At 40.3% G+C, this 27874-nt stretch overlaps 2 protein-coding genes and 1 long non-coding RNA gene across 3 annotated transcripts; 1 reads left to right on the top strand and 2 right to left on the bottom strand.

Moving 5' to 3' along the window:
* Positions 1-6832: 6832 nt before the first annotated feature.
* LOC141606243 (large ribosomal subunit protein mL43) lies at positions 6833-12205 on the top strand. Its single transcript, XM_074425297.1, has 3 exons — positions 6833-7039; positions 10345-10451; positions 11679-12205. Exons 1-3 carry the CDS (start codon positions 6960-6962, stop codon positions 11849-11851), a joined length of 360 nt encoding a protein of 119 aa, XP_074281398.1. The 5' UTR covers positions 6833-6959; the 3' UTR covers positions 11852-12205.
* A 2299-nt stretch (positions 12206-14504) lies between these two features.
* Positions 14505-22610, bottom strand: LOC141606242 (uncharacterized). Its single transcript, XM_074425296.1, has 14 exons — positions 22523-22610; positions 22027-22100; positions 21554-21908; positions 20718-20904; positions 19708-19942; positions 19559-19627; positions 18988-19089; positions 18813-18853; positions 17138-17271; positions 16037-16100; positions 15862-15958; positions 15665-15780; positions 15095-15117; positions 14505-14983 (listed from the first exon to the last, which is right to left on the bottom strand). Exons 2-14 carry the CDS (start codon positions 22064-22066, stop codon positions 14893-14895), a joined length of 1554 nt encoding a protein of 517 aa, XP_074281397.1. The 5' UTR covers positions 22067-22100; positions 22523-22610; the 3' UTR covers positions 14505-14892.
* A 2767-nt stretch (positions 22611-25377) lies between these two features.
* LOC141606239 (uncharacterized) lies at positions 25378-27704 on the bottom strand. Its single transcript, XR_012526612.1, has 3 exons — positions 27568-27704; positions 27362-27470; positions 25378-25684 (listed from the first exon to the last, which is right to left on the bottom strand). It is a non-coding gene; the product is annotated as an uncharacterized LOC141606239 (long non-coding RNA).
* Positions 27705-27874: the final 170 nt, after the last annotated feature.

Genomic DNA, 27874 nt, shown 5'->3' with positions numbered 1-27874 from the left:
CTCGGATAAGAAATCCGTTTTTCAACGGATAGGAGTTATCCACGTAGTCATCGGAGGTAACGAGAACGGTGGGTCGGCTCATGGGCACAAAAGGCACACGAACGAGCATGTATCGGGCCATCAACTTTGTGCCCAACACAGCGACCCCCGCCTCCAGCATTCCCGATATGACAATTGGAGGGAAGGACTACGAGGGAGTCATCGCCCCTCACAGCGACCCGCTCGTAGTCAACTTGGACATTTCCAACCACCTGGTAAAGAGGTGTCGATTGACACGGCGCCTACACGAACATCATGTTTAGGGAGTGCTTTAACAGCCTCGGCCTTAGACTCAAGGATTTGAGCCCCTGCACCCATCCACTGTACAGCTTCTCCGGGGCTGGCCTGGTACCCCTGGGTTCAATCAGACTCCCGGTGATGTTCGGCGAGGGGAATGCGGCCAAGAATGTCTTAGCCGAGTTCGTCGTCATCAACGGCTCATCCGCCTACAACGCCCTGATAGGCCGTGTTACTCTGAGCGATGCCGACGCAGTGATGTCCATCCGGCCACGACACTAATGTATGTCTCGGACCGGGGGAAGCACATAAGCTCGTCTCCAAAGACGAGAAGGACGAGGTGGTCAACATCCGGATATCGCGCCGGAGGATGCAACATGCAATCCCTCAAAGTGGCGAAGCAGTCGGAGAAAGGGAAAGGCTCATCCTCACAACCAAAGGGCGACCTTATGGATGCAACCGACGGCTGACGAAATAAGAGCATGCAATCCCTCTAATAAGGCATTAGGAAACTAATAGACTTTGTTTAGCGCCGGAGGTGCCCAAAACAGCTGTGGGCACCCCGACGCATGTTAATATCGAATGTAAAAAGGGACCAAGTGTTTCATCAAAATGTTCGATTTTTTCGAGCTAGGCGCCATCATGAAGCCGACGCCGTCTCTCATCTTGTCGATTGGATAAGAGCGGCGTTCGTTGTGAAAACGACGACGCCTGCTCACACTGTCGATTGGACAAGAGCGGCAGTCGTTATAAAGAATGAAGCCGACGCCGTCTCATACTGTCGATTGGATAAGAGCGGCGTTCGTTGTGAAAACGACGACGCCTGCTCACACTGTCGATTGGACAAGAGCGGCAGTCGTTATAAAGAATGAAGCCGACGCCGTCTCATACTGTCGATTGGATAAGAGCGGCGTTCGTTGAGAAAACGACGACGCCGCTCACCTTGTCGATTGGACAAGAGCGGCGATCGTTATAAAAAGAATGAAGCCGACGCCGTCTCATCTGTCGATTGGATAAGAGCGGCGTTCGTTGTAGAAAACGACGACCTTTCACACTTGTCGATTGGACAAGAGCGGCGATCGTTATAAAGAATGAAGCCGACGCCGTCTCATCTGTCGATTGGATAAGAGCGGCGTTCGTTGAAAACGACGACGCCGCTCACATCGTCGATTGGACAAGAGCGGCGATCGTTATAAAGAATGAAGCCGACGCCGTCTCATACTGTCGATTGGATAAGAGCGGCGTTCGTTGTGAAAACGACGACGCCTGCTCACACTGTCGATTGGACAAGAGCGGCAGTCGTTATAAAGAATGAGGCCGACGCCGACTCTTACTGTCGATTGGACAAGAGCGGTGGACACCATGAAGAAATGTAGTGCTGGGGCAGTCACCCCAAATAGTAGACACTCCGGCAGTCACGTAAAGTGGTAGACGCCGCGTAATACGCTATCCGGACGCCGACTCTTACTGTCGTACCGACAAGAGCGGCAGTCTCCATCAGAAAGCAGACACCGCGACAGACGCGGCCAGCGCATTTGATAAACAAATCAAAATACCTTGAAAACGTTAAGTTGAGATAAACACTCTAAACCGCCTCGGCCAAGCTAAGTCGAAAACAAAAAGAGACGCTCAATTTAAGACGTCAGAAGGCAACTCAGGCAAAAACGAGAAAAGACCTCGGCATGCCGAAGGCAAAGGAAGCAAACTCTTATTAATAATAACAGCTTACAGGTGGAAAGAATGCAGACAACGGCCGTCCCCATTGGGGTAAGCCGAAACATAACCTACCAAGGTTGTACAAAATACAAGGAAAGAAAAACAAAAATTACAAGCATCATTTGAAGCGCCAAAGGATGACAGGGAAGAAGGGTTTAGCAATTGACTCCCAGCGGCTAAAGCGGATCTGTCAGTAAACTTGTTCTCATCAAGCAGCACTTGGTAGTATGTGAGGAGCTGAGGCAGATCTGCTGTAAACTTGTTCTCATCAAGCAGCCCTATGCCTGTTGCTGCTTACCATCAGCAGCGGTAGCCACATCTTCTTCAATGGGCAACCCAAAGAGCTTTCTTAGCGGCCTCGGCTCTGGCCTCGGCGTCATCAGCCGCCCTCATTCTGTCAGCTTCCTCCTTGGCCGCCTTAGCCTTCTCAGCAAGAGCAGCTCTCTCCGCGGCCGCCTCCTCCTCAATTTTCGCCCTCACCGCCTCCTGGGCCTTCTCCGCCATGGCTTTCTCCTTAGCCGCAAGCTTATCATCAAGCAGCTCGTTATATCTGTCCCACGGAAAGGAATCCTCAAGAGGAAAAAGCTCCTCGATCACTTCCCTGGCGGCTCCTTCAGCCAGATCTCGGAATTCGGCGCACAGATTGGGGAGCATGACGGTGTCAAGCATCTCAATGTCCTCCTCCTTCGCTTGATGACGGCCTCTTTGCCCCGAATCACCCCCGCCGGGCCTTAAACAGGCCCTCGGATTCGTTCCTCCGCTGGAGATAGAGGTCGCACGCCCCGTACAAAGTTACACTTCTCCAACAACTTCGCGCCTTCCAAGGTGCCGCAGCCTCGGCCTTGGCTCTCTCGGCCGGGACGTCCTTTTCGGCGTCCTCCCCGAGTTTTCTCTCGCCCAAGAGCGCCTTCTCAGCATCTTCCCGAAGCTTCCGCTCATTGAGGAGATCCAGCTTCGCCGACGCAGCCACCCGCTTAGTGGCATTACGCTCATGAACAGCTCGAGCCACGGCCTTCTCTTGCTCCATGAGACGAGCACCGGTAATCACGTTCCACCTTGCCAGCTCCCTAATCAACTTCGTGCCTTCCTCTATAAGCGGGAGACGAAGCCCTGCGGGATGAAGGGACGGTGGTGACATTTGACCACGGCCCGCGGCCGAGAGGAGGAAGCCTTTTGGGATGAAGGGTTGACGGTGACGCCTTGATCACCGACCTGCGCAGAGGACCCCCACCCGCGCCCAACGAGACCAAGAGCCGATGCGGTTGGTCGCAAAAATTTAATAAAGACATCGGTGTCAACTGTATCGACATATCAGAAAGCCCGGCTGAATTTGAGTCACGGGATAGATAGTTACCATGCTTGGCCTTCTTGACCGGAGGAGGCAACTCCTCGCCAGCAGTAGGGGCTGTCTTCTTCCTCTTACGGATGAGAGGAGATCCCTCCCCATCAGAGTCCCCCTCAGAAGGAATATCAACAATCTCCACTTTCTTGGGGGGAGGGATAGGAGATGGAGCCGGGGTCAATGGTGTTTTTCGCGTCCGACGCACTACACCGCTAACGACCCTCGCCTGAGCCTCCTCCACGCTCAAGCTCTTCAGCCGTTGTTCCATGAGGTCATTCACCGACTTCCTACGGTCGTGGGCTACGGCTTTCGGATGCAAGTTAGCAACGGTCCCATCTTTGTGCAGCCCCATTCTCCGAAGAAGATCCTCAGACAAGTCTTTTCCAAAGTGGTCTGCAAAAGAAACAAAGCAAGAGTTAGGTGGAGGAAATAAACCAAAATCCAAGGAGCAAGAGCATTAAGAGCGGCGATGGGCCTCACACCGACCCCACTCACCCTGTGCTAGGGCCGGTATGAGGCCCACGTGGTGAGCGGCTCATCCCGAAGGATGATCTGCGTCGGGGGAATCCATTTTTTCGGTACCCCACTCTTGTCCGTCTCAAAGAGCCTCATTGCCGACCTCTCATTCAATTGGAGGTAGACACTTTGCTAGCATCCATTTTGAGCTTCTTCCGGAAACCCATCTATCGTGCTCGCCCGAGTCTCACACCGCAAGTTAACTCGGTCTTTGGAAGAAGCGGGCGGCGGATAGTCATCCGGCACCTTAACGTACACCCACCGCCCCGCCGATCCTTACAAGAAGGAAGTTTGTTGTGAGAGACATAACCCGGCTCCATCTCCACACTGTACCATCCGACGCGGCCAGAAAATGGTTTGAGATGGTGAAGCCGGCGGAATAAATTTACCGTTGGAGCCTCCCCTTTGAAGAGACAGAGCCAGACAAAGCCGATTATGGTCCTCATAGCCAACGGGTGCAGTTGTGCAACGGCAACGTTCATGGCTCTAACAATGGCCATAACATACCCATTCATGAAACCGGAGCCCATACTCCAGATGGTGCATATATACGCCGGTGTGGCCCGGTGGAGGGCAACAGACGGCCTGACCCTCCTCGGGGATAACTATTTCGTATCCCCTACCGAAGAAAAAATGGCCCTCGAAAAATTTGTCGCCTGAACAACTGGCGAGCTTATGAGTCCAAGCACGGTCAAGACGAGCCTTACAGGCGTCGCCGTGATCCATAACGTACTGCCTCCCTTCATTACGACGAGGCCTTTCCACTTCATCACCAAAATCATCACCAAAATCACCATAGGAGTCAGAGTCCTCCCATTCCTCAAGAATTTGAGGATCAACTTCAGGAGAAGGAGACCTAGGGCCCCCCGACGCAGGTATGCTAGGTCCAAAGATCGTGAAGACATGTTCACAACGAATTACCAACGAAATAAAAGAAAAGTTGTTTGATTACCTTGAAGAAATACACTCGCCGGATCGAAGACCGAAGATTTGAAGAATAGAAAGCCCTTGAGAGTTTAGAGAGATGAAGATTTTGGGAGAAAATTTTCGAAAATTTGAGGAAATGAAAATAATGGCCAAAATCACGGAATAACTGCCCTATTTATAGGAAAAAGCCCATGAAGAAGGACCAATCAGGGCACAGCCCATGAAGCGTCAACCAATCAGCAAGCAAACACGTGTCGAACATGCAACCATGGAAGGTCAATCGTTGCAACAGTTGAATGTCAATCAATACTACAGTGACCAAGCGTATTCAACACGCCCGTTCACATCTATTCGCCTGTTCATCTCCCTCAGCAAATTCCTAAGCACCCGCTCTCCGCCGGCCACATGATCGACCAAGCCATGAAGCACGGCCGGGGCAATCGAAATAAAGCACTCACGGCCCTGGTCTCGGCCGGCATCATCATTCTTTCCCACATCGGATACCCTTTACGCATCCATGTGGAGGGGGGATATGGTAGGCCTACGAATGATCAAGCCGATGCATCAGAAGAAGCCGACGCAGAAAATTTTTGCAAAATACTTGCGCAGAATATACGCTCAACATACATCGGAGCCCATGCCACGGCATAGACTACGCTGGGGGCAAATTGATGGGTCATATTCTGCACCGCTGACCAAGTCAACATATTGAGCAAGGTCAAGGGTATCCATAGCAAAGTCAACAACTCAGACAGCCTAGCCGATGGAGCCCACCGGCCTGTCACCTGAGTCTCGGCCAGACAACTAGCCAGCCGGGACACAGATCCGCGTACTCATATCCAAGACCCTCGGCGAGCCTACCACAGGTCCATCGGCCGAGGGTACAACGGTCTTTCCACCTAATGAGTCACTTGGCCACTTGGCCACTACGTGACAAAAGGTGAATGCCTATAAATACTCCTCAACCTTCATTGAGGAAAGGATCCACAAATTGACCTAATAACCACTATTCATCTGGTAATACCTTCCTTATCTCTCTACAATACACTCTTAGCCAAGTAACAACAACTTACCTCTCTAAGTTTACTGACTTGAGCGTCGGAGTGAGTACGCTCGGCCAAAGCCGAGCGTTCAGTTTGTTCATCGTTTCAGGAGACCGCAGGAAGGATTCTAGCAAGGACATCATTCTACTAGCTACGAGTGGTATCAAACATCTGCTCTGGATTTACACCCGGAACAAAAGAGTTATGCTAAAACGTGGGATTTTTTATCCCTAAAATGTTGCAGCCAATAGGAAGCTTTTAAAGGCTTCAGCTTTTATAGATAGGGGATTGTTTCAAAACTCCAACTTTGGTGACTTATTCCGTATGTTTATGAACGTATTCCGTTTGTAACTTAGACAATTTATACTTTCAATTGTATAACAATGGAGAATAAGTTCGAAAACATACTAAAAAAGTCATCTTAATTGGAGTTTTGAAGCAATGTTTAATAAAAGTGTATTTTAATGGAGTAATTTTAGAAAAAAATTATGCAAGGAAATAATTTTAAAAAACTGAATTTTAAAAGGGAGTTATTTTTAATTTAGTCTTGTTTTTATGATAACAAGTACGTAGCACCAAATAATTAACAATAAAAAGGGTACGAAAAATAAAAGGGGTACGGATAAATAGTTTCTTAATAATTTATTGAGAGAGACTTTGTGACGCAAAAATAAGGTACATAAAATAAGAGTAGTAGTTTCTATTCCAACACGGTTTTACTAAATCTTACACGTTTATACTAAAATAAAAAAGATTCTTTGTAACCATCTTATGTGAAGACATCTCACAAGCCTTTTTACTTTCTTTTACCATTTTAAATCGGTCGTGACTCGTGACTCTTAAGTGAGTCGTAACCATCTTATGTGAAGATACGTTTAGACGCGTGTCCAACGAGTGTTTGTGTCCGACACAGTATTGAACACTGGATGACTAATTAAGAGGAGTGTCCGTGCTACCTAAACCACGACCGGTTTCCTATTTTATCATTTTAAATCGGTCGCTGAGTGTAGTCGTATCCTGTGACCGTCGCACCTCAAAACTCACTAGTAAGAATTTGTGAACCCAAACCCCTAAAACAAAACCCTAATAAGCAGCATTGTACCAAAACTCGCAATTCCATCGAAACCCAATTGAAGAAAATGGCATTGAGAGGAGTATGGCAGCTTCAAAAATTGATCGTAAGCTACTGCGATTGGGGTGGCAGTAGCCGTGGAATTAGGTATTTTCCTTTCTCTTCATCTTACATTTTTGCAATTATAAATCCCCTCTTTTTCTCTTATAATTGTCATATTTGGGTGGTGCTTCTTCCGACTCATCAGATTCGTTACGTTTGATTAAAATACTCCTCGCAATGAAATAAAAACGTATCGAACCCGATTTTATTTATGTGTTTATGTTTCTGTTGTTCATTCATTTGAAATACCCAATTTGGTAGTGCTTTCTGTTGTGAAAGTTCACTCAATTGATGGATTTCATTACGTTACTATTGTTCTTCTGTTAGGCGGTTTTATGCTAATATTGCGTAAACCGTTCCCAAGTACTGAGTACCTAGAATATGGCCCATGGATGTTAACAAGTACTCGTAGTTACTAAAAGGATCCGTTTTACAGTATACTCCTGTAAGGCTGCGTTGTACAAGTGTGTATATTTCTGTAGAGATCGGATGTGTAATCAAGTACTTGGTATTCAATTGCGAAGTAAGTGGAGAGTTTGGGTAAAGGGTAATTTATGGGTGTACTAACATTTCGTGCTAAATTTAGATCATTTGTTCGCTAAAAAATGTTCAGTGATTGCTGTTGCTATTAACCTTGTGGCAAAGTTGAGAAAGTTAATCATATTTCTCGTAGTAGACTAGAAATTATAGTCTTGTGTGTACTCACACTTTTATAATGCTTGTTTTTCTGCCTGGAAGTCGATATTTATGGTTAGGTGGTTTGAGGTCACTTCGGTTTAGTGGCTCAAATTGGGAAAAGAAGGTAATTGACATTGGAGCGATTCTTGGTAACTTTTGATTCTTTGCCTAGCTAGGTTTGGGAGTGATTGATGCTGCCAAATTATCTACTTAGACTAGAGAAATGGTGAATCACTGAATAATTATTTTATAGCTTGCTTTCATGTTTTGGACTTTAGTATTAATCTCTAAAGTAAGAACACTTGCACCATTTGGGATCAAGTCACGTTTTGGAATGGCGCGTGGGTTGGTACCAGGAGACCAGGACATACTGGGTTTTTGTGGGGGGTTTCTCCTCGTTAACCATTTGTTTGGATGGTTGGAGATCGATTGAAGGGGAGGGGAGAAAAAAAGGAAAGGATATAAATATCAGTTCGGAAAATGGAGGGGTAGGGGAGAGATCTGGGAGGAAATACTTCCTCCATTTTACAAATCAAATTCTCCGCTAGTTGCAATGGATTTTGAAATAAATTTTTTCCTGTTCTACTTTGAGTCCATCTCCGTGATTTTCTTTTCTGTTTCTTCTTTCTCCCTCACCTCCCATCCTCCTGGAAGTTGGTACCCAACCAAAGCTTAAAGCTGCATAGTAACCTTCATAGTTGGTGTATTAGTATTTAGGGCTCATACATTATCGAACCCTGTCAAAGACAAATGGATAAAACTAAAATTACTTCGTTCTAAATCGGGACATTATGGATGTTAAAAAGTAGTTACCAAAAGAACCCGTTTACCAACATACTTGTGTATTTCCTTAGAGTTGGGATGTGTAATCAAGTATTCAGTTGCTAAGTAAGTAGAGAGTTTGAGAGAAGTGTAATCTATTTATATACTAATGTTCATACTAAATTTATTGAAAAGTCGAGCAAGCTAATCATATTTCTCATAGTAGATTAGCGCGGATAGACTTTCGCGTAGCCACACTGTTATAATGCTTATTGTTCTGCTTGAGTGTCGAAGAGTATGGTTAGCTGGTTTAAATTGCTTCTCTTTATGGGCTCAATCTGAGAAAGGTAAATGACATTGAAGTGTTTCTTGGTAACTTTTGATTATTTGCTTAGCTAGGTTTGTAGTGTTTGATGCAGCCAAATTATCTATTTAGACTAGAGGAATGGTAAAGAGCGGTTTTATAACTTGCTTTCCCGTTTCATTATCTTTAAAGTGAGAACATTTCCACCATTTGGGAGGAATATGTGGAATGGTGTGTGGGTTGGTGCCAGGAGACCAGGACTATAGTGTTACTGGATTTGTGTAGGGATTTCTCCTTCTTATTATTTTCTTCACATACGAAATACTATAAGCAAGGCCCCAAACTATATACAAAACTCATAAGATGACTCAAGTAGCTCACTTCAAAATGTAATTGCAACTAGGGGAGAATTTGATCTGTAAAAAAATGGATAGGAATTATTTCCTCCCAGTTCCCTCTCTTCCCTACCCTTGTGTTTTCTGAACAACAGATATCTATCCCTTCCTTTTCCTACCCTCCTCATAGTGGCTTGTGACATTCGTTCTTTAGTCAACTTGCGGGTTCAGCAGCAGAGATTTCAGTGATCACTTATCCCGATCCTTTGATTGTGCGGGATATAGGACAAACAGCGTTGAGAAGGGCACCGCATGTCCATGTGTTTGCTTGTTTGTAAATAATGTGTTCGATGCTAGCTGAGGCCAACTAGTTCTTTTTGATAGATTATCCGCGCATTTGGTGCCTTGTAGGAAGAGTATTTGGTACCCTTACCTGGGATATTGTAGCAGGCTAGTAGCAATCATGAAACTAAAAAGGTGCCCCCCTGATGGTTCTTTGTGATTGTTTTGTGTGCTTTCTGTGGTGTATTTATGACGATAAAAGCCTTTCATTTATATCATAATAGATCCTAAGTTTTCCCTTTTATATTGTTCCTGAATTCGTAGCCTGAGTCGCTCACATTGCTGACCTTACAAAATTGACCTTCAATTTTATCAACTATAAGCTTATCTTAGTGATTTTGTTGGGCTTGTCTAGTGTAAGTGCAGTAGTCCTGATGTTTTTGAGCTACTGTGAAGACTATTCAATAATTTTCTGGACAGAATAATATCTGTAATCGAGGCTCCTTTCTCTCTGTTAGACAGTTTAGACATCATGAATAGGAACTCCGCACATCTGCGTGTATCACGTGAAGGAAAATATATACTGATTGTGTAGGACATTCTCCGAACTAAGCTAGTTACGATGACGTTTGTCCTCGGATGTAAACTATGCTTCTTATAAGCTTTGTTTTAGGTTTGTCAGGGTTGGAAACATAAATGCTTTTAGTTCAAGTGAAACAAATTACTAATATTATAATGGAAGCCACTTTAATCTCTCAAGAAGTAGAGAGATTAGAGGGAAAGTGCTAATCTTTCCTAATCTTCCATCTGCGTCACCACTGCTCCGTCTCTTGAATTCCTTCCCCTTTGATATCCAAATAATCAACAATTGGTTTCTTTGATCATCTATCTTCAATGCATTATAACTTAGAAGTAATCACAAAAACCAGAAGCTGTTGCATAATGCGGATTTGCAAGTTTCTGAAAACATATCTTGTTGCATATGGCAGGGCATTCATGGAATCTCAGTTACCATCATTTAAGGAGACTAATCCACAGCTAGAGGTTGTTACAGAGCTCATACGTGGACAGCATCCACATCTGAAGGCTTTTTACCGTGAGTGTTTTCCGACTTTTCCCTCAAATTCTAAGTCTTTACAGTGTTCTTTGCTTCCAGTATTGGAATAAATATGTTAATGTTGCTTCCATCTGTACAACTTTAACTTTAAGTTGAATACAATTTTTTATGATGGAGCTTCTTAATTTTAATTTGGGAGTACATGTTAATCACCGGCTTTCACTCCTAGTACTTGTTTCTCACCGATTTTCCCAAGTAGTACTTGTAACTTCTAATTCACTGATTTTCACTCAAGTGTGCTTGTTAATCACCGATTTTCACTCATAGTGCTCGTTAGTTGTTAAACTGATTTACTTATCAAAAAGTTAGACTGATTTCTATGCATAGTACCTACCAATCACTGATTTTCACTCCTACCTATATAGGGGACAACATAAAAACACTCGAAGGCTCTTGGTTCGTTATGTTTTGATTGATAGCTATGATGGGTGATGTGACTATTCTAGAATCATTGTCTAATGAAGGGACTGCACGTCTGCACTGTAGCAGAGGTGTGGAGGATTGGAAGGTGAATTCCTTCTGAGAGTGCTTGACTGGGGGACTTGTGGGTAATTAAGCCGACTGTGTATTGCTTTGACCTTTTACCTCATGTTATTTCTGCTGACTGAGAAATGCATTTATTCTGTCTGACTGAGAAATGCATTTAAAGAAAGAAGTTGAGAGAAAACTTGCTGGGTGGTTATCTCGTCTGTGCTGTTTCATGAAATAATTAGTTGAGATTAAGCTTTCCAGACTTAGCATACTAATCATCTACTTTCTCCACGTCCATATCTTCCTTCCCATATCCTTTATTGGGAAGTTTCGTTTGTTCTTCTCATTTCCTTTTTTGGGCAAGTACTTTTGTAGAAAATGACAACTTCGTGTAAATGTGGATCTGGGTTATTTATCCATTTTGGGCAAATACTTTGTCATTTGTTCATTCATTTTGGAGGTCTATCTGGGTTCTGAAAAAATATTCCTACCTCAATAGTTTATAATTTTATATTGAATTCCTTCTATATGACTTTCAATTCCCATTAGCCGAAAGACTATAGTAATTGTTGTGTGGTTGATCTAATAAGTGAAGATGGCTGCTAGATTGCCTTCTCCTAGCACACTATTGTCGGCGTGGTTGGAAACATCTCATCACAACCAAGTTATTAAGGTTTGGAAAGTCACGCACATGTTTTAACTTTGTGAGTCCAATTCTTTCTGTTTTACTACTAGGTAACAAGAATGAACGCGTGGTTTGTGTGAAGAATATGACCTCGGAAGACGTACTCCAACACGCAACCAGGCTACGAAATGCCATGGGAAGGAAGGTGGTGAAATTGAAGACTAGACATGTCACGAAGAACCCAAGTGTACAAGGCACATGGACAACAGCTCTCAAATTGTAAAGAGGGCTATATTACCCTAATCAGATAGTATTGCAGTTTGGCTTAATCGGATGCTCGTGATACGAGGTTTAAGTGGATCTCGCTCTTGTTTGAGACTCGATATGGATCTTGAACAATGTTTCAATAGTATGATCAGCTTGATAATCATTCCTGCAATGGTGTGACAATTAGCAGAAATTCTATTTTAGACCTCATTTCATAAAATATGTTTGTCCGATTTCAGTTTTTTTTATTTAGGCTGGGTTGTAATGTTGCTATTTTGTAGTCTGCATACTTTTTACAGTACTATCTTGGAGACGAATGACTTATGGCCTTCAACAGAACCATAATATTGAATGTTCAACTTGGTTGTCCCTTCGGTTTTTGCAATAAATTTCGCACCACAAACTATTTTCCTCATTTTACTTTCATATACCCTTGAAACGATGATATAAATTATAAACCTAAAGATCGTAGACTCGAAGTGCAAATTTACTGAAATAGGCATGACTTCGGTCTCGTATAAAAGTAGCTGTTAAACACGGAGTATCTACTGCGTGCAATACACGTCCGAGAGATCATATTGGAAGTATCAGTAGCAGATCTCACAAGTATAGGATAGTTGAAATCTTGTCTCCAATAATTTACAGGTACAGTAGAAATAATTATTGCAGTAAGTCTGTATATTATTGTAGTCAACATTCAGGAATAACACTTTCAAAGAATTATTCTCCTCCTACTACACATCTGAGGTAAACTCAACATCTCTTCATCTTGGTATGCAGATACTTGCATTCAACTAGTCCCTTCGTTCCGATCATTTGCTTACCTTTTTTATTCTTTGCGACGGGTATTTTAATCAACGGTAAAAATGAGTGGGATGGAGGGAGGGTTAATTATATGCTTGTTAGTGATATGTGATTCGGCTTTTCTTAATTTTCTTCTGTTTTAGTTGAATGATGAGTGATATACCGATTCTCGATTTTCTTGGAGACTTCAAGATACCTTAGTAGAAGGTAACACCACATCTCCTGAAGAGGAAGCAAAGGCATCATATTTCTTCGTCGTCACATCCATGAAAGTCTAAAATACGAATTCCTTTTCCTCGACGATCCAAAGGATCTTTGGGATAGTCTCACAAACTAAGTTTCTTGTTTTCCAAGGCCTTTGATGACTGGAGGAATCTGAGGTTTCAGGATTATGGATCTGTTAGCGAATATAATTGCGCCTTATGCCGAATAACATCTCAGTTGGAACTCTACGGAGAGAAAATCAACGAGGAAAGCAAATTGAGAAAGACATTTACTACAAATGCATCCTTTGAACATGAAGGTATCACAAGAATGTGTCGTAGATGGTTACGCGAAACACACCGATCTGATATCTACCTTGCTTGTTTATGGAGAATGTGGTAAACTTGTGATGAGGTATCCTTGTGTATCCAATCAATCCCTTGCGAAAAATGCAACACGTCTGGGATTATAATTCCAGACGTGGGGTATTAAAGGATTCCTTGTTTAAAATTCCTTCAACACGTTTGTAACCCCACAATTCCAGACATTCACGGCCGACCTGAGGGTTTCCTTGAAGGATTCCTTGTTTAAAATTTCCTCAACGTCTTTCATCAGGTCGTCATTTGAACGGTTGATAGGATTAGGATTAGGATTAGGATTAGGATTAGGATTAGGATTGGGATTGGTATTCGGCTGTTGCTGTTGCTTGTTGGATCTTGGCTTCTCGGGAAGATGATGTGAAGAAGGGCAAGCAAGTTTGGAAGAACTTGCTGACGACTGTCAATATTATCAATGTCCAAGCGGAAAACATGACAACGCTGCTATTGAACAACTCAATTACAGAGCTCTGGATCAGATTGCCGGTTAGGGCTGCAATGTCTTGGAAAATAACATTTCGTACTTGCATGAAAAATACAACGTCTATTACATTGTCATCTTCGAACTTTCTTTTCAATGTCATCATTAAAGTCATCTTCTATAACTTATCAAAGGTTTCGTGTTAATTAATCTAAAAGTTATCGTCGGTTAAGTACTTAAGTACCAAAGGATTGATTATGTATCTCTGGTTGCTAGCATGACGTTTCAACTCTTTCTTATACAAGCGTGGTTCTGCTTGTAGTGTTCTTGCAATTCTTAAAAACATTATGGGAACAGGATAAAATGAAAACAGGTTTAGAAGCTACTCGTTCGTATATGGTGATTAAGGCGGGCGTTAATGACGATATTTGTAAGTCATTATCAAACTCGGGTTTGGTCGACCATGTATCACTGTCGTTCATAATTCCTACCGTAAAAACAATGATTTTTATGATTGAACATCACTCCTGTATATCACCAAATTACGGTATCTGTCGTATATATAGACAACTAGACAAGTGCTAGACTTTGGTGCCTTCATCGTCACTTTTTTGTCGAAACTTTGGAATTTTCAGATATAAACACATTAGTACATTACCTTGTTTTTATCATTGAACATGCTCAGTTTCGAATACAAAAGATTGAATGTTCTAAGATGCGTCCTCTCAGTGATGAAAGGACATCATGCGAAGAAGAGTGTGTTAAGCCTGTAGGATCTTGTCAAACAATATACGAACAATGCGAATGTATAAAACATGTCAAGATAGCTACTGTACCGTAAAAACAGCAGTTAGAACGACTCAGATCAAACAACATTGAACACACTTAGAATAGCAACATTCAACACACGGAAAAATGCAAGACATCAGAGTGATCTCGTTGACAAAGTTCATGTCACCTGATGGACATCAGCGAGACAATCGTCCATTCAATTAACGATAATTGAAGCCACGATAACACTGTCACCGTGAACAAATTGTGGCAAACCGCATATGTAAAAATACCAAATATTCCATGGCAAATCTCCTATGGCTGGCAGCCTACGGCAAAGCCAAAACAACGGCATGCCCAATCCTGAAGTGAGTACTCCATAGAAGAAACTCCTTAGTGTTACCTTCAAATTTGTGTTGTCGCCGGTGCATTAGTTTTTCTCTCTCTAATCTATGCGCCACACATTGACATAATACTCAATTATGAATCAGCAGAAGATCCCTCAGATGCTTTCTTCTCCCGTTGTTTCTCCCTCTTCTTCTTGTTCTTCAAAGCATTCTTGCTCAATTCCCTGAATTACATGCCAGATTAGCCTCAAGGAAACCATATCAAAGATCGAAAAAGAAAGAAAAGGGGCGCGAGTAAAAACCCAAACACAAAAGATGTATTTCAGCAAACTTACTGCGAAGGCATTCCACCAAATAGCTGCCAACATAGAAACCAGAAAAAATGTTAGAAACTTGAAATTTTGGAGGACATTTGTGCAATACAAGGTTTAAAATAAGCAGTTGGATTTCAAAATTGACAGGAGTCACAGGACCGTCACAGGTCGAAATGACATCCTTATCTTCAGAAGGAAGACAGTCCATCTTTGCCGTGATAATGCGATATTACAGCTACATTAACCCACGGCCTCAAAGGCTCTATTAGTTGGGAACTTGGGGGAATTGATATATGCAAATTATTCCGTTTACTGAATGCACAGAGATTGTTTCTGTTTCCAAATGACCCGTAAAGAAAACTACACTGAGAATTGTGTCAAATAAGTGCTACTTCATAATATAAGAAATGCAAACAATTAAACGACCAATTTTCTTTCAAAAATATTTTGATTCAAAAAGTATTTGGAGCATCAACAAGTCTTCTAACAAGCCGGAAGAGCGATTCCCTATGATGACCAAACAATCAATTTGAAAGATAACAAATTAACAATAGATCAAATTAGTAAGATAATAAATAAAAACGAATGTACCTCTACTTTAGCTACTGCAGCCTGCTTGGCATGGGGAGGTCTATATGCAGCAGGTTTTTGAGGTACGTTTACAGAAGTGGCTTTGGGAGCAGCCTTGGAAGACTTCGACCCTTGTCCTAAACAGAACAATGCCCTCGATAAGACAATTGAAAGAAAAGTCATAGATAAGCACTTAAGCAATGGCAGAAATAAAGAACCTTGTGATTTGGCATCTTCGATTTTCAAAGAGGCAACAGACTCCCCAAGTTCAGCAATGTCACCAAACCTATCCGCTGATTCTGGTTTCCATTCAGCCTGATGCAGATAGCAATTGCAATAAATACGCGAATACTGAATTAACTGTCAACATGAAGATATTTGAGGACTACATACCTGAAACAGTTTGTCAAACGTCTTCTGGAAGAGCAACGACCCATTGTGGTGGAATATCTTCATCCTATCATTATAGATAGCATGTATGATTAATCCGATCCCTTTCAAAAAAAAATCATTTTCAAAACACTTGAACAATCAGATTCAACTTTTAATGTTATTTAAAGTAAAAAAATGACCATTCAACTTCTAATTACGCTGAAGGCATCCGGAAATTTCAGAGACTGCGGAGTTGACAGGCATAGTACCACATCACATCTAACAGATAAACCTATACTTAGACTTATTCTTACACTTATATTTTTCTAAGTAAGAAAGAACCTAACTATTGTTCCTTCACCTCAAATAGTTGGTTTCCAAATAGTTAATTTGAAACCAGCGTACCTCGATTTTCTTTGATATAAAAAAATGGATTTCATGTTTCAAGTCGTTTACGTGTATAAAATATGAGAATTGTTGTCAAAGATAAGTATTACAGTTACAGTAGTAAGTAGTTGTGTACTTACCCGATTGATTAAGAAATACACGTGATCCCACAAGGACACAATCACCGATGCTTATTCCCAGCATCAAATAACTTGTTTGTTGATTCTTATTTATAGCAGTGGTAATCATGGGAAAAACAGTGGTAAATATGGTGGTAAGGTGGTAGTTTGAGTCTTTGAGATGGTAATGGGCCATAAGTGGTAATTGTTAAAACTAGCCTGGAAAGTGTATGACTACATAAGACACTTGGTTACTAATAGTTTCTGCCAATGTTCTAAGAGAGCTATCACCTCAGGCAGACACAGGCTAAACATAGCAGAAGAGAATTGCCAACACATCGTGTATTTCATTTGGTAGATTGCAAGTGTCACTTATAGACATTAATCAAATACAAAGTTAGATTTACAGAAACATTTTCTGATATCTTTGCCCGTCAAATTAAAATTTGTTGCGATCAGCAAAGAAAGATAGTGTTCTATGCTGCCTAGTTAAGAATGACATAAAAAAAGGTAGCCAATCACATGACATAAAATCACTGTAAATGACCCCCTACTTTATCGAGGAACGGTACTACAGAATAGAAGAAGAACAAAAACAAGAGAAGCAAATGCATACCCATTATCAACTTGACGTCTAGGTGCTGTTGATGCAGTCATAAAATAGCAACCATTGGGAGACCACTCATATGTAACAGACCACTCAGCCTTAGTAGTTCCCAGCAGCTTCTTTTCTTTACAGTCCCAAAAGGTCTGATACACTCAATGGTGCAAATGTGTGAGGCAACAATTCCACTATTTTGACATAGCAACACAAGAAATGAAAGAAAAGGGTATGAATATAGCTAAGAGGAGTTTCATATAGCAAACAGGATTGTACGAATCGTGCATGCAAACATACTGGATGTGAGTTTGAGTTTTCCTATCTTAAAAAGCTTCCTGCCTATGAAAGGATAAGGGGAGTCGGATACAAAACAGGATAGTAAGTATCATACACCCAAACATTGTAGATTTTTTGTCTCTGAGCTGTCATTGTGATGTGAGCAAGATAAGAGGAGCAAGACGGTAACATCAACGAATTTATAATATGCACCCTAACTACTCTAACCTACAATACCAATATTGCCACTGTATCCTATATTCTTCTGAGTATGTGAAAAACTAGTGTCATGTAGTATACTAGTATGGCGATGAAGGATCACCTAGGTAGAGTGCGTTAAAACTTAAAAGTACTGAAGAGCGGGCTAATTGGTCGTAGATATCTCTCCTTGATTGATCTATCCAAAGCTTTGGACCGTATGGAACACAATAGCTAGATATCCCTTCACTAAATATCATCTACACTCACCCAAAGGAGAGCCATATTAGAGCCATCAGAGTTACAGAATTCAGCCCCCCGGCCCCCTACCCATATTTTAAAAGTTTCTTTTCTTACCTCTTCTACAAAAGGTCTATGCTCCTGGGCTATTGGAATCACTCTAGCCAAGTGAATTGCTAATTTATTCCAGTGTATTCTATCATGACTCTTTCCCTAAAATCTACATATCAGACATTTTGTTAAGACTTGAGTATACAAAGAATTGGATGTTACGTATTCATATCGCATCAGTAGAAGTAGGGTTAAGGGAGATCCAACAGATAGATAGCACCTACCCACACCTGATTTGTGATGACCGGTCAAAGAGAAAGTAAACCTACGAAACTAATCTACACATATGATAAGGCAGTGTCGCAACTCCACGAATTACAAGACATATTTACCAGAATGGTTCAAACATTTATATTTAAATGACCATCTTACACCGGCTTTAGAAAACAAAGAGTAGATGCGGCAATGAGAGCTTTTTAAAAAAATATTAACTGCTAATACAAGACATTGAAAAGGACATAGACCTAATAAGAATTTTGCAAGGTAAATAAACATTTCCTTTGCTTTTTTTACCTCTTTCAAAAGGTTACTTGGATATATCATTTGGGCAACATGTTTTTAAGAAAATGCCTTCAAGTAGGATTAGAAGGGGAGTGAGGAAAAAGTGGAAGTTCATATTATTTTTTCCAAGATTACGTTTCTGAAATTCTTTGTTGGAAAGAATCACAGAAACAGAGAGTATATATATTACAATCTCAGGTTTACCAAAAGGCAGTAACAAGATGAACACATGTATTACACTCCCAGGTTTTAAATGAAACTGCATAACAATGACAAGCAATAATGCCAACATATAGCAGGTGCTGAGACTTAAGATGGACGCATCTAAGGTAGCAATCATATTGAGAGAGATTGTTCTACGTACCATGTCACCAGGTAAATTTCCAAAACCAGCCAAGCACAAAACTGCAAAGGAGTATATCAAGGATATTAACAGAGACTTTTAACATTTGTTAGTTTAAAATTGGAAAAGGAAAAGAAAGATAAGACGTTCAACAATAAAGACGAGAATATAAGGGAAGAAAATCAGTGTAGTATACATCTTCCTTTAGGGTTCCATTTGACAGTGTTGTAAGGGCCTTCTCCAAGCTCAAAAATTGGCTTGCACTTCTTGTCAAATACTGTGGCTTTTGCAGGCATAACTAATATTACATCAAGGAGTATCAATAGAACAATGGAAAAAGTGAACCAGCGATGTCAGTTTCAGTTAATATACTCCGCAAAATAAATACTCTAATTGTCTTAAAGAGTAAAAAACAACTTCCATCAATAGATGTGCGCATTTACATCTTAGCTATGTTACTCTGACTCAACTGCGAGTGTCGGACACGACACGGTGTCGCAGTGTCGGATATGGTTGCATTCCGCAAAGTTTTCAATTTTTTGTCTAAAATGAAGTGTCGAAGTGTCGTGTCGTGTCGGACACTTCAAGTGTCGGAGTAATATAGCATGTAAGAGCACGAACGCAATAGCAACAAATTCTAAGCTATAAGTTGATAACCTGCTTTGGTTGCCTCCCATTTCAATTCATATTACGACAGTTTCGTGCCAGAAAATCTACTTCACTAATATTTATTCATCAACTCATGACCTCAAATAAAAAAAGGATACAGCCATAAACAACAGCAAACTCTAAACCAGAATTAGACCACTGAACATCATGAATTGGTCCATCCTTTCCTGCACACGATTAGAAGGAATTAGTTTCTTATAAATACTCTCAATTCATAACTGAAACGGGAAATATCAATGTAACGTACGGAGAGGAACAAGGCCTTCGTGAGTGCCATCTGTCGTCAAGTAGTTTAGCTTTGACTCTCCATAGTAACTCTGGTTAGTTTTATCAACTTCTGACTGTGCCACGGCAAGAACTCCAGTAGAACCATGGTTCCAATAAAATTGTACTGTAGAACAGCGGAAAAAGCTACGTCGAGCAAGAGGCTGATTAGAGGCATCCTTTCCACATGCATATATCTGGATACTTGCAGGGACTCCCTAATAAGAAATTGCAAAACAAAATAAGCAGATTTAGTCACTGACAGTGAGGAGCGAGGAGCGAGGACCTATGTGACCGGATGAGGAAATTTCGATGGGAGACGGCACTCGGCAGATATTATACTGATTTCCAGAGATTTGATGCTTTTTACTGACACTACCACATACGGGTGAAGAAGCTCATGTCACAATAATAAACACGAAGTATAAGTACCTAACTGCTATCAAAGTAATACATACTCTAAATCATCTGTGTTGATGACACTCAAAGACCACGAGCATACCACTGAGTTGATCTTTAGGCATTATCTGCATTGCGTGGTTGCATCACATATTAGACCTTTACTAAGTTGGAAGGATTTTGATTTGGCTGAGAAAACAAAAATCCCTTCATTTCTCTCCACCCCACTTTGCTACTTAAACAAGGGAAAATGCACCCCTCCATCAAAACAAGGGGTTAACGACCATTACAACCGCCTTTTCTAATCTCATTGGTTTTATGTACGCAACGTAGCATTAGCAATATAACAGAAATAGATTGCTCCAGAAGACAAAACATGTACTCCGTAAATGATACAATTAGCTCCAAGATATGCGGATAGTTCAATCCTGATGCAGGACCTAAATTCCAGACTTTGGTCAATAAAGGTGCAAGAACATTGGGATATAGAACTAAAGCATAAACACTGAAACCCAGAAATGTTCAGACAATAAATGATTCATATTCGCCATGAATCTTTGATTCTGTAATGTGGCCCAACGACAAATACATTACCTTAGATTCAGGAACATAGGTTGCAATATGTGAACAAGGTAGCCTGGAAAGTTGAACAGCTGCTACACCAGGAACTCTGAGGCGAGATACAAATCCTTTAGAGAAGTCACTAGGATCAAAATATTGTACTTCATTTGTGGCAAGCCGACAAGCAATAGTTTCATCAGAGCTGAATGATACTGCAGGCCTATACATGACACAACAATCAACATAAAAATTAGAAATGATAACAGGGAAAAATAACTACATTAGATACCAACTCTTTATTGTAGAAAAAAATTATGATATACAAAGGATACACGACCTTTAATTCTACTCTCTTTGATTCTCAGGAAATTCCCGGTAATTTTTGGCCTATTCACTATAATTGCCCCATTTCCATTTTGAGTTTTGAGTATTTTTTTGTTGGTAAATTACCCTAGATTTTATAGTATGTCTTTGTTAGTAAATCAACCTACTTGACTGGTGAGACCCGTTACTCCACACAGCCTTACTCATTGTGCAACAAGCAAATGGAGCATTTCCAAAGAAGCGGACTATCGGAGGTAGTATTATATTTGGCAAGAAGGGATAAATAGGAGGGTATAACATAAACAGCAGAAACCCAGACCTATTATTCTCAATGAATAAGAAAACAATGCAAGTTGAATATAGAGCCTTCCGAAGCAAAATATAGCATAGGAGTTAACTCATTGACAATCGCCAAACTGCATAAACTAAAGACGCATCTGATTTTCAGTTAATATCAAGGATGACAAAATACAGATTCCAAATCAAAAGAACACATAGTCATCAACATAGTGAAGTAACTCCGCTTTATTATACATAATACATACCACGTGCTTTTACTCATGTGCTTCAGTGAAAGGGTATAAACAGAAACAGCAGTATCCACCTTCCACAAATTGACATTCTTTTCCTGAGGTACCGAGGCTTTCTGAAATGTCTGAACGTAAGTCCCACGGGGCGATAAGCTTGCACCAAGAAGTTCAGGAATATGAATCGATTTAATCTCCTTGTACGTCTTGCAATCAAAAACACTAATAACACCCTCAGGTTTAATCACCATAAGCCTAGACCCATCCTCACTAAACACTGCACTCTTGCAAGCAACATTCAGCAACTTTGTCGCGGGTTCACCTTTCTCAAAGGGCGGTCCAGTCCATATTGAAAACCCCTCTTGCTCTCTCACTAAACATCAAAATAATAACAACCCAACTCATAATAAGTCCTCAATTACACAATAACATCAAATTCACTTAGCAAAGGTCATTAATTTGCACAAGAAGTGATTGACTAAACGACAAACCTAGTATCTCCAGCGACGGCGAAGGCTCAACAGCTGCCATTTATGTATCACTGAATATATTCTTCAATCAACACCTAAAAATGACACTAATCGTCAAAACCCACAACACTAAATAACATTCATTTCATTATAAACCATTTCGATACGGTAATCATATAAAATTACATGGCTAAATAATTGAATATTGAATATATTCTTCAATCAACACCCCAAACACCTAAAAAACTAAAATAGACACCATAATCGTCAAGACCCAAAACACTAATCAGCATTCATTTCACATTATAAACCATTTTGATACGATAATCATGTAAAATTATATGGCTAGATAATCTTCTTTTGAATGAAATATGATAAAATTTGCAGCAAAATTACTATGATTTCTGCAGTGATTAACAATACGAAGAAGCTTTAAGCAGATTAAAAAAGTGAAGTATACAGTTAATAAATTTGAAGTGGGCAAATTTAAGCATAAAATTAGGGTGAAGAGAGAAACCTGAGAGTTGCCGGAAGATGATATTCACAGACACGCCCTGAGTTACCAAGTTTAAGTCGTTGTGCGTCGAGACTCGAGGTTCTGCTGACTGGTTAGGTTGTGGAAATTTTTTCGAAAAATGAGCCGAGCCGAATTGAACCGAACCAAACTGAAATGTTCCCACATCCCATTATTTTTTTCAAGAAGTCTTGCTTAAGTTGACGGCAATGTTGTCAGGATCAGGATTCTACTTTGGATCGATGGGGAGGGTAGGATCGAATTGGTAAAATCGGATCGTAGAATCGCAAGATTCTACAAACTCACTAAATATAATTTTTTATTTGGTAAAAACATATAATTGAAAATCAAAACACTTATTTATTCATAAAATATTGGTAACTAATGATTTTAGTATCATTGTATGAACAACTTACACGAACTTTGGGTTTTACAGTTTTATTATATAAAAATATATATTAATTTTTTTTATTATGGAATCGGATCGAGGATCGTAAAATCGTAGGATCGTATTATGATCCCACCTCTAGAAATTTTCAAATTAATAGGATCGTAAGATTCTAAAACTATGATAGAATCGTAGGATCCAGGATCGGTCATGCATTTTTGGATCGTAAAATCGTAGAATCGTTGGATCGAATCGCGATTCTGACAACAATGGTTGACGGTCTGAAATAAGACGGACCAAATGTCACAATTTTTTTAATAAAATGTAATCATTTAATGACAAAATAATAATTAAAGTTGTCACTTTTTACCCTGAAACTGATGGTAATATTTTATTAGCAAAAATAATACTCAACAAGTTTATTGTTGGGTATTACTTCAAACAAGATACACTTAGATCAATTAAGATTCTCTCCATTTCTTTCTCTCCATTTCCTCTCACAAACTCATTTAATAATATTTTTCCCTCTACACCCTATTAAATCTTTATTTTTTTTCATAAATCGTGAATCGTTCGATATTAACAAGATGCAATCCGGTCCGTTGATAGGAAATGGCCTCTCCATTTCTTTTTAGGAGATGGAGAGGATCTTAACTCCACTTAGATGGGAAATAGCTCGTATCCCGTTTGAAATAAGTGCGCCCATTGTGATTCTCAACAAGTTTTGGTATATTTCTATCAAACTAGTCTCTATTAAGGAGGTGTTTGGTTGGAAAGTTTGGAATGAAGTGTGATGGGTTGTGGTTTGTTTTGGGGTGCGGGCGGTGGTTTAGGTGGGGTGGTAGTGGTGGTGATGGTGATGGTGGTGGTGGCGTCGTGGTGGTGACACTGGCGTCATGGCGGTAGTGGGGTGGTGGTGGCGGCGGCGGCATAGTGGTTGTGGCGGTGGTGTTGTAGTGATGGTTTATCTGGGGTGGCTGTGGTGGACTGGTGGTGGTTTTGGTGGCGGCGATGACGTCTTGATGGTGACTGGTGTGGTGGAAGTCGGAAGTGTGGTGATAGATAAATAAGGTGGTTGAAGGGTAACAAGGGTAATGAAATCTCATACCTTGGGAGGGTGAGGGTAAGGAATTAGATGGATTGAGGGGTAAGGAAGGGAATTTCATTCTCTTTGTTTGTGTCAAACAAACAGCAACAAAGGAAATCAATAACTTTGTTTCCCTTTCTCTTTCTTGTAGACCTCCAACCAAACGTCCCCTTAGTGTTTGGTTGAGAAATTTTGAAATAGAGTTAAAATCCATCGAGATTCTAATTTCACCCTAACCCCTTGGAATCCTATACCCACCTCCTCCCCATGAATTCTGAAGAGTTAAGAACGATTAACACCTAAGAGGGGGAGGGGGTGAATTAGGTGTACCTTTTAAAATTTTATCCTTAACTTAGTTAATTAAATACTTTAAGCTAAGAATAGTGAAGTACAAGACTTGAGAAACTTAATTGAATGTAAGTTCACAAGAAGGTACAGCAGTTCTATGTCACGGTATAGGTGACTGTGACACATAACTTGATTAGGTACATGCGAGAAATAGCAAAGTGGAAGAACGTAAAAGTAAATGAACAAACAAACGACATTTTAAAAATTGGTTCAGCCTCTATTCCGAGGCCTACGTCCAACCGTTATTTTATTGCTTGTTTAGAAATTTACTCAAACTTACTAAACCCCTTACAATGAAAATAACTCGCCAACCTACTCCGGTTGCACTCAAACTTAAAGCTACTCCGCTTCAAGAGTTTATGGGTTCTATCTCAAGGTGTTACAGAATCTTGAATCTCAAAAGTTCACTAAATGAACATGGAGATCACAATGAAGATCTAACACGAGAATCATGGAACAAACTCATTATGTCACAAAGACAAATGAATCGATACTTGGAGGTTTTTCTGACTTTTTCGAAAACAATTTTGAAGACTTAAAATCAGAAAAACGTTTTGCAAATACTTGAAGAACAAAGCTTTAAATGCACAAATGATTTGTAAGGTTTTTACAATAAATGCTTTGGAAGTCTTGAGAAATAAATGTGACTAAGACACTCTATTTATAGTGGATTTAGTCTTAGGTAAGTACACTTTGAAGAATTAAATCCAATATTAAAATGATAGCTTCGAGTGATGGTAAATGTTAGACTTATAGGCTTGGGGCTTAAGAAATCAGAAAACTTAAGCTTCTACACTCAACATGTGACAATTTACCGAAATGGCAAAAAACTTTTCTTACTTTAGAAGTTTGACAAGTCTTCTTTGCCATTTTGGTAAAAGGTGTTTGCACAAATCTAGAGGCTTAGTCAAGTGGGCTTGTGACTCCAAAATTTCAGATTATTTTCAAGCTTTTGAAAATTCAAATGTTTAATGTGACACCCTTAAATCTAGCCTTAATTATATACGTAAATTCTACAGAAAAACTGGTAGGATATGTTTGTAAATGGTTCAACTAGTCCAAAAACCTGCAATTTCAAAAAAAATTCTAACTAAACCATTCACAACCAATTCCAACTCAAGAAGAGTGTCATAACCCTGCAACAGCTGATAAACTAACTTACATATATAACTAAAGACGCGGAAATATAAGGATACAAACCAAAAATAGAAAGGGAGACATATGTCCCTTCAAATTATATACAAACCAAAAGTATAAAAAGTTTACTAATAGAATAGCCAAAACTAGGTCCAAGGTTCCTTGCTCACTAGCCCGTCTGTGACCCCAACTAAGCATCCACAACCTGTCAATCGCATTTTATACAAACACGAAAGCCACAATTCAGTGGGGAGTAACTTCGAGTCCTCCCAGCCACGAATCGTCAAAATTAATGTAACATGTAATGTAACATGTAAACAATTTGATAAACCATTTACTTGTCATGTATTCTAACAAATGACCCCTAAACTGACCAAACTAAACTATCATGTGAATCAGATAACAAATAGTAATCCAAACTTTATCAATTGTAACCGGCTTACATCTCACCTATTACAGTTCATAAAATCACCATACAAGAAAGGGCAATATATCAAAGACAGGCATAAGTTCTTAGTACGGTCAATAGTCACTTTGTAACTCAAGTCTATACCACGAGGTAGGGAAGGTAATCGAACCGGTATCTTGGCTCAGCGGTTACTATTAAGAAAACATGACCAAGAGACAACACAACCCTAGCCTAAAATCTGCGCAGACCTAGACATGCGGATACACACCACCGCACCCAAGACCCACAACTTTTTTTTAAAACAAAGTGAAGTGAGTACCCTAAGGACACCACCGAAGGGTTGGCTAGTACTTAAGCTGACCCCATACTATCAAAATAAGTACCTGAGGTCATGCCCCAACTTGGATAAACATCCACTAGTCAGGAACACAAAGGCTATCAAGCAGTGAACATATACTCGTCAAAGACTATAAAGACCTATCTATGATGGAGGCCGAAATACTCACCTAGGACCTAGTCCCAGCTAGTCCCAGCTTGAATATTTTAGCCCACACCACACATGACTCACCACACAAGTCAAGTAAGACACCCATTTAACCTTAAGAGGGCAAAAAGTCCTACTTATCAATATAAATTCTAGCATTCTATCATGTGAAAGGCTATATAAATGTCTATTTACAGCATACAATCCAACAGTTCCTCAATAAGAATTCAATACTAACTAAATAAGAAGCTATTTAAATTCAACTAATTACACATGTGAAATAGAGATATAATAAATGGCCTAAAACAAGAAAAATGCCGATTATCTAAATCATTCAACCGAATTTTTACCCGCAACCCTGACCACGGACAGTGCGGGTCAAATTGCGGCTGACCAATCACTCAATTAACTGACATCGCATCAGTCAAAGGGACTAAGGCTCAGGTTTCGGCACAAACAACAAAACATTACAATTATCGCTATAAAATTCATTTTGTAAACTATCCTAACATGTGATAACTATCAATATAACATAATTTTTCTACCATTAACCTAACTTTTAGTTACTAGCATGCTTCAATTCAAATTACTACCCTTTTGTTATTTATTCTATTCTAATATTAATTAACCCGAAAAGACCAAGATTGTACGAAAACCCGCGAAACAAGCACGGACCAACCCGGGCCAACCCCAAGCCCGGCCGTGGCTGTCGTGGGCCTGCCGGCTGCTGCCGGGCCCGCTGCCGCACCATTTCCCCCTTTTTTTTTTTTTCATTTTTATACATTATAAGACCGTCTGAACATTAATTAATCGTTCCCAATTCAACTTTGTTAATTTAAACTTATAAAAGGCATAATTTAAGCTAACAATTGACATGCATGCAACCATTTTAAACATGTGAAAATTACTACATAAACAAAAAAATCATAAAACATACAAAAACAACACACATGTGACGATCTTTCGTCGAGTAACTCGAAATATGTTACCTTAAGCTAGAAAAAGAGCAATTAACACCTTGAAAACCCAAACCCTAACGACACTAGCCGCTATCCTCTACAATATACGAGTCCCCGAACTCGTCTTCCAATCCTTCACCTAAATAAACAATTAAAACACAATAATAAGCATATAAACCGAAAATTCCGAAATTTGGTCTTAAAATAACTTAATGAAAACTGAAATTAGAACATACTAAGTCGTAGATCTCGGCGAGGGGATTCCGGAAAGGTAAATTATGCGAAAAACGGACTAGTAACGAAGAAATTGTGACGATTTTGCTTGAGTTTTTATGTAAAAAATGGAGTTTGGGTAAGATAAGGAAGAAGAACAAAGAAAGAGAAAAAAAATCAGAAAAAGAGTAAAGGGGAAGGGGTGTCACGGCTGGGGAGAAGAAAGGAAGGAGGGAGTCGGGATTTTTAGTCGGGATTTACGAGTCGGTTTTGACTCGTTTCAATAATAATTAAATCCGTAAGTCAAACGCAAATTCCGTCAAGTCCAAA

Source organism: Silene latifolia, chromosome 10 (genome assembly GCF_048544455.1).
Source record: "Silene latifolia isolate original U9 population chromosome 10, ASM4854445v1, whole genome shotgun sequence".
In the NCBI taxonomy this organism is placed as follows: domain Eukaryota; kingdom Viridiplantae; phylum Streptophyta; class Magnoliopsida; order Caryophyllales; family Caryophyllaceae; genus Silene; species Silene latifolia.
Note: the sequence above shows the minus strand (reverse complement) of the source record. Positions and strands in the feature narration are given on the sequence as shown.

What these genes read in the sequence shown, in the direction of transcription:
- LOC141606243 (XM_074425297.1), top strand. Translation starts at nt 6,960, where the DNA reads ATGGCATTGAGAGGAGTATGGCAGCTTCAAAAATTGATCGTAAGCTAC. An exon ending in GGCAGTAGCCGTGGAATTAG is followed by an intron (nt 7,040 to 10,344) that starts GTATTTTCCTTT and finishes TGCATATGGCAG; the next exon opens with GGCATTCATGGAATCTCAGT. An exon ending in ACATCTGAAGGCTTTTTACC is followed by an intron (nt 10,452 to 11,678) that starts GTGAGTGTTTTC and finishes TTTTACTACTAG; the next exon opens with GTAACAAGAATGAACGCGTG.
- LOC141606242 (XM_074425296.1), bottom strand. Translation starts at nt 22,066, where the DNA reads ATGGCAGCTGTTGAGCCTTCGCCGTCGCTGGAGATACTAG. An exon ending in CCTATGTTCCTGAATCTAAG is followed by an intron (nt 19,943 to 20,717) that starts GTAATGTATTTG and finishes ATTTCTTATTAG; the next exon opens with GGAGTCCCTGCAAGTATCCA. An exon ending in CTGCAGTAGCTAAAGTAGAG is followed by an intron (nt 15,118 to 15,664) that starts GTACATTCGTTT and finishes CTATGTTGGCAG; the next exon opens with CTATTTGGTGGAATGCCTTC.